Raw genomic sequence first — 8381 nt, 5'->3', positions numbered from 1 at the left:
AAAATTTATTTGATGATTTGTTATGGGCCTATTCCTCATTGTATACCACAATAATGGAAGAAGATTAAACTTAGGTAAATTATGAGGTATCTCTGGATACCCTTTGGTCTTGGAGTTTCTCTATTTGACATGTGGAACTAGTAAATTAATAGGGTCAATGTTAAACTCTTGAATTGGGGTAATAAATTCCTCTATTTAGCTAGAAGAATTCAAGTTGCTAATAAAACTTTTCTAGCCACTCATGTTTACTATTCATCTAGTTGGATGCCCTCCAACAGAGGTTATGAGGATTTACTTAAAATTATTAAAAGTTTCTTATGGTCTAAATGGGATAGTAGCCAAGGGTTAATATCCACCTCTTGGTGTCATTGCATAGAACCTAAATGTAAAGGTGGTTTGGGGTTAATTGTTCCAAAGATTCAAGGGGTTTACTTGGCAACTAAGTGGACTATTAAAGAAATTAAAGGGGATGTGCCTTGGAAAACTCTTGTCCAATACAAGATTGAACATGCTACAATTAAAGGAAAATGGTAGGCTGTGGAAAGCTTAGACAAGATCCTTCATGCTCATTTCTTCTCTATTAAGGCCTTACCTTCTCTTTAGTCAATCTGGAAAGTGTGGCAATTTTTTTTCATCTCTTAAGATGGAGAGATGCTTCTCTCCATCATGGTTTCAACTTTTCCACCTCTTCTATTTGGTAGAACAAACATATTTTGCATCATGGCCAACCTTTGGCTCTTAGCTTTCCTAAATTGTCACATTTGTTGTTCAAAAAATGCATCAATAAGGTGGGGGATCTTTGGGATTTTAGTACTCTTATCTGGTTGTCCCAGGGCATTGTTAGATCTAGATTAAATTTGAACAAGTATAAATATTTTCTTATCTTCATTGAATCTTTGGTACCATTTTACTATCTATGAAGCTTTGCTCCCCAATTTAGTGCAACTTCTTCAAAGACTGGTTATGGCTTTATGCATATCCTTCCTTGTTTTTTTCCTTTGAAAAAGATATATTTGCAGCTGCTTCCTAATCTACTCATAAAAACTTGTTTGAATAGTAAATGAAAGTGCAAATTTAGTGTGAAAATTTGGACCAAACTCCCTGCTGATTTATGGAAGTCAAAAATCAATGTTGAAGCACAATTAATGGCTTGGAAAATACTACATTACAAGTTGCCAATTGGTGGCAGGTTGAAATGTATTATGGTTTAGCTCATCAATTGTCTTTTTTTTCATAAATAGGAAGACATGAGACACATGTTTTGGAGTTGCCAATTTGTTAAGAAGTTATGGAATTATGTTTTTCACCATCTGCCTACTATTTTTTGTCACAATCTTAACTGGAAAGAGACCTTACTTGGAATTGGACTTCAAAATAATGTTATTGTTAAAGGAGTTCGTCAATTAATTTTATTGCATTCTTGGAGAGCCCAATGTAAAGCCGTCTTTAATAAGTTCTATGATCCTCAAGAACTTGCATTTCTAAAATTTTACTATGACATGTTTTATTGTCTTACACCTCTTTCTTTTGAACTGCAAGCAGACTCTAGGAAGAGCTTAAATATGGAAAATCAAATCCAATGCATCCAACGTCAAGCTCTTCAATTCATTAGCAATCAAAATTTTGGTGTCCTTCAAGGTCTCCAACCCATTATCTAGATTTTGTATAAAAATGATTTTGGATTGTGATTTGTCTTTTATATGTGTGTTCAACCCTTATCTGCAGATTCTTTTGTATCTCTGGCTTTGGTCCATGATTCACTTCAGTTGATAATGTTCTATGATGTTGTTTGTATTATGAATTATATAAATAATCATCTTCTTTTTTCTGGCAGATTTTATAATTTACATTTTTCAATATAACTATATTATTATTTATTTATTAGTTTAAATTCTAAACATTTAATTTCAATAGTTATATAATTTATCATTAACATGTTTTTAATCCAAAATAAGTGATCCATGAAAAAATCAACAGTTTTATACTGTGATTTTTATTGATATAATTAATTACTTTTTTGAGATTGAAGAGTATTTTTTTTATTGAATATTAACACACAAGTTCTACTAAGAAGCTTATTTTGACCAATTACCATCTCACTAAAAGACTCTTTTGACCATCTCAATTTGACGACCGCCCCCACTATTATATGTTTTTATATGACAGTCTAATGATTTGAATATCTGAAAAATTTTATGTTTTATAAAAATATGAATTGTAAAAAAATCTCAATAATATTTCTTAAAAATTTTCCAACTAAAAATTCTAAATTAGTAATATACAATAAATTACATAGAACCAAATTAAATTTAGAATAATATGTACAAAAATCTCAAATAAATTTGAAGTCAAATTGTGATGTTGCTATCAGGATTTAACTAGTAGTTTTTGAGTCAAACTCATTATTAACTCATATTTTATGAGTAGTGATTCACACTAATCCATCTCTCATGAAAATAAATGGCAATGACTAGTGATTCACACAAATCCATCTTAGTGACAATCAATGGAACGCTCTTTCCATTTATTATCATAAGATTGGATTAGTGATTGTGTTTAATTTATTGCCATGAGATAGATGTGACTCATATTTTATGAGTGGTGATTCACACAAATCCATCCATCATGACAATAAATGGTTATGACTAGTGATTCACACAAATCCATTTGTGTGACAATCAATAGAACACTCCTTTTATTTATTATCATGAAATTGGATTTGTGATTGTGTTCAATTATTGTCATGAGATAGATGTCTGTGAATCACTATTCATGAAACATTAGTACAATGTTCTATTTATTATTCTAGAGCCAAATCATGAAGCAATTAGAAACAAAACATAAATCAATAAGTTTGACTAAAAATTAAATAGTTAAATCCTTATAACAATATGCCAATATAAAAGTAAAAAAACGGCCATTACGGCCATCAAATTCGAGGCTGATTTCCATTATAGAAATGGATTCTCTCCTCTCCATCGTCTTCAATTTTATAGTCCTCTATTTAAAGAAATTTTTTAAGGATGTCCACTTAAAAAAGTTGCTTCAGAAAATGTAGAATTATCAGTAGATTCTCTACTCAGATTTTGATCACTGTTCATCACACCTGTCTTCTATCAAATCATACCAAAGCAAATTTTGTTTTGCTACGATAGAATGAATAAAAACGTTCAATGTCATCCACTGCCCATTTTAATCTGAGTTTCAAAATACTCTGTACAGAAAACTTCTTGAAAGAGGCGCTAAAGATTCTCCTCAATACACGCAGCTTTCCTGCACAGTCTTCTACATATAATCATCTCTCGCAGGCATGCATTGATAAAAATTTCCTTTCAGAGGGTAAACAAATCCACTCTCACATGAAAGATAGGGAATTTACATTCGCCACAAACTCACTTTTACAAAATAAACTCATTAGCATGTATGAAAAGTGCGGAAGTCTGGAGAATGCTCGTAAAGCTTTTGACGACATGACTGAACCAGATGTTTCCTCATGGAATATGATGATTACAGCTTACCGAAAGCATGGGATTTCTCAAGAAGCATTCACCATGTTTCACCGAATGCAACAAACGCTGGTCCAACCTGATCATTTCACCTTTTCCACAATTCTTCCTGTGTACGCCCACTTGGGATCTCTAAGAAGTGGTTTGCAGATTCATGGAAAAGTTGTTCGATGTGGGTTTCATCCTCATGTTACTGTTACGAATGCCCTGATAGACATGTATGCAAAATGTGGAAGCATACAGCGATCGCGCGAACTGTTTGACAAAATGCCTAATGCGGACGTGGTCTCATGGAATGCCATGATTACAGGGTACGTTCAAAAGGGTGTGCTTGACGAGGCTCTCCGGCTTTTCGAAGAAATGCCTCAACGAACTGTTGTCTCCTGGACTGCCATCATTGCTGGATATGCGCAGAATGACAATGGCGGAAAAGCTTTGGAGATTTTTAAGCTAATGCAATTATCTGATGAAAAGGCAGACTCGGCAATCTTTGCAAGTACCCTCCCAGCGTGTGCCAAAATGGGGACTGTGGAACAAGGTAAGGAGATTCATCAAAAGGTAATTGAAAGTGGTTTTTTGTCAAATGTCGTAGTTTTGAGTGCCTTGATAGACATGTACGGTAAATGCGGAAGCATTCAGAAGGCGCGCGATTTGTTTGTCCAAATGCCTCAGCGAAATGTAGTGTCATGGAATGCGATGATTGTAGGATATGCACAAAATGGGTTTGTTGATAAAGCCATGGAGACGTTTAAGCAAATGCAAATTGCGGGTGTGAAGCCAAGCCCTTCAACCTTTGCAAGTATCCTCCCAGCTTGTGCCAGACTTGGAGCTTTGGAACAGGGTATGGAGATCCATCAAAATGTAGTAAAAATGGGATATTTGTCAGAGATAGTTTGGAATGCACTGATAGACATGTACGCAAAATGTTCGCGTGTACATAAGGCACGCAATTTGTTTGATAAAATTCATCATCCAGGCGTAATCTCATGGAATGCAATGATTGCAGGGTATGCAATGCATGGTTATACCAAGGACGCGATTGAACTGTTTGAACAAATGAAGCACTCTGGAACCAACCCAGACCATGTAAGCTTTGTTTGTGTTTTTTTTGCATGCAGCCATGCAGGTCTAGTGGGTGATGCTTGTAAATCCTTTCATTCCATGAGTGACACTTATTCAATAATGCCTTCGACGGATCATTATGTGTGTATGGTTGATCTTCTTGGTCGAGTTGGCTATCTTGAGGAGGCCCTGAATTTTATCATCAAAATCCCAATTAAACCTGATGTAGTTGTGTGGATGTCATTACTCGGCGCTTGTCGAACTCATAAGGATATAAAGCTAGGGGAATCTGTGGCGAAAAGCCTATTTGAGTTGGATTCAAAAAATCCTGCACCATTTGTTCTTTTGTCAAACATCTATGCCATAGCGGGAAAGTGGGGTGATGCTCAAAAGGTCAGGACATCGATGAAAGAAATGGGAGTTAAAAAGATACCTGGATGTAGTTGGATTGAAATCCACAAAACAGTACACGCATTCTGTGTGGGAGACAGATCACATCCACAAACTCAGGCGATCTATAGAGAGTTGGAAAAATTGTCTTCGGAGATGAAAGCAGCCGGGTATATTCGAGATACAAAACCTATATTCAATGATGTGGAGGAAGAGGAGAAGGAATTACTCCTCTGCCATCATAGTGAGAAGTTGGCAATTGCGTTTGGATTGTTGAACACATTCCCTGGAACAATCATTAGAGTTGTCAAGAACCTCCGAGTATGCAGTGATTGCCACACTTCAACCAAGTTTATTTCTAATATTACTTCAAGAGAAATTGTTGTGAGAGATGCAAATCGTTTCCATCATTTCAAATATGGACGATGTTCGTGTGAAGATTATTGGTGAAACGAGCCACAGACACAAGCCTGTACTTTGATAAGGTACATGGTGTCAGATTTACAGAGACAAGAGGGTATCAGAATTTTCTTTTGGCTTCCCAAATATTGTTGTTTTGAGAGCTTAAAGTGCGAGACTATGCTTTTGACATTATGAAAATATGTTGCAGAGTACGGATCACCCTCTAGTTATACCGATTGGGTATTTTGGTAGAAACCCCATTTTATAACGCCAAGGAGAAGGTGAATAATCGGATACGCTATGTGGGGCATGTTCAAAGAAAAACTGCAAAACTGAATTCTGGTGAGCCAACAAGAACGCGGAAGGATGGCTTCCTATCAAGCTAATAATTGGAAACGATGGGGAGATTATTTCATGATGGTTGTTTACTCCTTCCTTCCTTCGTCAAATTTCTGTCTCTTTGCCTGAATTAATTTTGACATCTTGGCCCTAGGTCAGATCTGCTATAGAGCCTAATTTGTATGATCAGTTATATATTCATCGAGGTGTATGTTTTGCCATTAGTGATCATGTAATGCAAGTGTCCAGTTAAATGATATCATTTTGGTACAGTTAAATTGTACCTAAAATCTTCAGTTCTAGTCTAGTTATTAGACTTCCACTGCAAACAGGAGTGGAAAGTCACAGAGATTTTCTCTCTTGATTTTCAAAGATCCTTCTCTAATACATTTAGAAGCGCTTTGCCACATAAGCAGCACATTTGAATAGGTTTTTCTTTCAAAATGACACTGCTTGTAGATGTTAACTATTGAAAACCTTTTAAATAACAATTCAAGATGTCCAATGTGGCTTCTCTTGTCAATTACTTTCTTGACAATGTGACATATTTATGATGAATACAGGCCTGAAAATAGGACGAGCTCATGAGGATGATTGAGCAGTACAATAACTCATGAGGAGCTTAAGTAATTAGGGCGCCAGAAAGAGCTTCCCAGTTGTAGCTCATCACCCGGGCGAATTGGATGGTTTCTTAATAAGTCAGTCTTAACACATATCACTATTGCTTCTTTCGGCATGAACTGCCTCTTTGTGAAATTAAAAGCAGGAGGATAAAGGATCCAACCACTGTCCATGCTGTCCAAGGGATCCTGAGAATTAGTTATTTAAATTTATTTTGAAGTGGTTTTCATTTTTATTGTTGTTAACCCATCAGGCTCTTTTTTATCGACTCAGATTATCATTTGATGTGGTGCATATATATGTTCTCTGTTACTGAATTTGATGTGGTGCAGATATATGTTCTCTGTTACTGAATTAATTGATAGTAAAAATCAATAAGAATTAATTAACTATGCTTGGCTGTGTGTTCATTTATGAATAGTTATTTTTCATCTTTCTAACCTTGATGGATTGCCTCTCCATAAAAAAAGAGAGTCTCTAAGACCATTTTGTATTGTTTCTTAAATTTACTTTCTTTTTTGAATAGTTCATTTTTACACTTTGTAAGCAAATGTTTCTATTCGAATTTTTATATCTCTACAATTTTTTATTTTTATTTTTATGAGCCACTGCAAAAGGAAGGGAAAAATAAAAATTAGTAGATTTATTAATAATTTAATATTATTTTTTGATAGGTCTTACTAAATATTTGATCTATATAAGATTAGAAAAGTACTTATATAAGATAAAAAACTATCATTGTAGTTACTACTAAAATGATAACAAATAGTTATTAAACAATACAATTACACATTATAACAAAGATAGTATACTTTAAAAAATCTGATTATGATCTAATATTTTAAGTCATCAACACTTTTTATCATAGAATGTTACAAAATGAATTACAATATGGATCCAGATGCAGATGCCTATTAAAAACTTTTTATTTGCTTATGCATTCTAAATTTCTTTCATATTTTTTATGGTGAAGATTCTATCTTACCAAACATATGTAGTAATTATTTACTCAAATATTTTGTCAATTGATAATTACCATTGTTCACTAAACACTCCACTAGATTAAGGCAAATCTTGTTAATCTTCTATATGTGCGCCTACAATCATTGGACATGCATTCTTTAATGCAATGATTAAAATTTAAGTACAATTAGAATTTAATTATTAAATAAATTACAATTTAGATTATACTTAAGATCTAATTATGTCGAGAGGCATATACAATGGCAGAAGCAAATCCCAACAAGAGAATATGTCGTGCAAATAAAAAAAATTAGAGGACAATTACAAACAAAATTGAATATTAAAATTAAAAATTCAAATGACATTTTAGTATACCAAAGGCCATTTGATAATTAGAATATTAAAGAACTGTAATTCACATAGACACCATTTTCTTGGATGTAATATGTATCAATTAGATTTTTTAAAGAGTTTATACTTTATCTACTTCTTGACTCTTCATATTTAAATAGTTAAAACACTTATATAAATGAAGATAATAGGCTAATAGGCTTATTTTGTTGCATTTAACGGAGAACCATGTAAGCCAATCATCTTGTTATGTTTGTGTCCTATTCTCTGAAGTTCCAAAGTTTTTGTTTTGCGTTGTTTAAATAATCATTTTGTTTCTAAATTATGAGTTACACAAATAATAGAAATGGGGAGTGATTTATTCTTGCTCTTTCTTTGTGCAGGGACAGGGGGAACAAATTCAGAATTAAGCCCAAGATGTACAACATCCCAAACTACAATAATAGGTGTTACACAAAAAATATATGAGATGGGACCTCAGATCCAATTTGGGCATCCCAAATTACAATTGCAAGCAATTTTAGCAAAGCTATCATCACCCAAATTACATGCTTCTAACTTGTAAGGAGAGAGAGGATGATTAGGGGTATAAATAGAGAGAGGTAATGGATAGTAGAGGGAGAGAGATATTGAGAGAGAGAGAGAGATGAGGGAAGGAATAAAAGAGAGAGGGAGGGAGAGGGAGAGATATATTAGGGGCATATAAATATATATAGAAAGAGAGAGAGGGGGGGCATATCTAGAGAG

General features: G+C 34.0%; 1 protein-coding gene across 3 annotated transcripts; it reads left to right on the top strand.

Moving 5' to 3' along the window:
* The first annotated feature begins 3038 nt into the window (after positions 1-3038).
* Positions 3039-6740, top strand: LOC149565529 (pentatricopeptide repeat-containing protein At1g08070, chloroplastic-like). Of its 3 annotated transcripts, none has more exons than XM_089819039.1 (3): positions 3039-4347; positions 4513-5780; positions 6263-6740. In XM_089819039.1, the coding sequence occupies exons 1-2, from the start codon at positions 3174-3176 to the stop codon at positions 5406-5408; spliced, it is 2070 nt and encodes a 689-aa protein (XP_089675165.1). In that variant the 5' UTR covers positions 3039-3173; the 3' UTR covers positions 5409-5780; positions 6263-6740. The 3 variants fall into 3 exon arrangements, with proteins under 3 accessions (XP_089675165.1, XP_089675164.1, XP_089675163.1); XM_089819038.1 differs by having other exon boundaries at positions 3039-5443; positions 5569-5780; XM_089819037.1 differs by having other exon boundaries at positions 3039-5780.
* The last annotated feature ends 1641 nt before the right edge of the window (positions 6741-8381 follow it).

The sequence above is a fragment of the Cupressus sempervirens genome, chromosome 3 (assembly GCF_028749045.1).
Source record: "Cupressus sempervirens isolate cs-2001-9-10 chromosome 3, ASM2874904v1, whole genome shotgun sequence".
NCBI classification, from domain to species: Eukaryota; Viridiplantae; Streptophyta; class Pinopsida; order Cupressales; family Cupressaceae; genus Cupressus; species Cupressus sempervirens.
The sequence above is the reverse complement of the archived record's forward strand: the minus strand, read 5'-3'. Positions and strand labels throughout refer to the sequence as shown.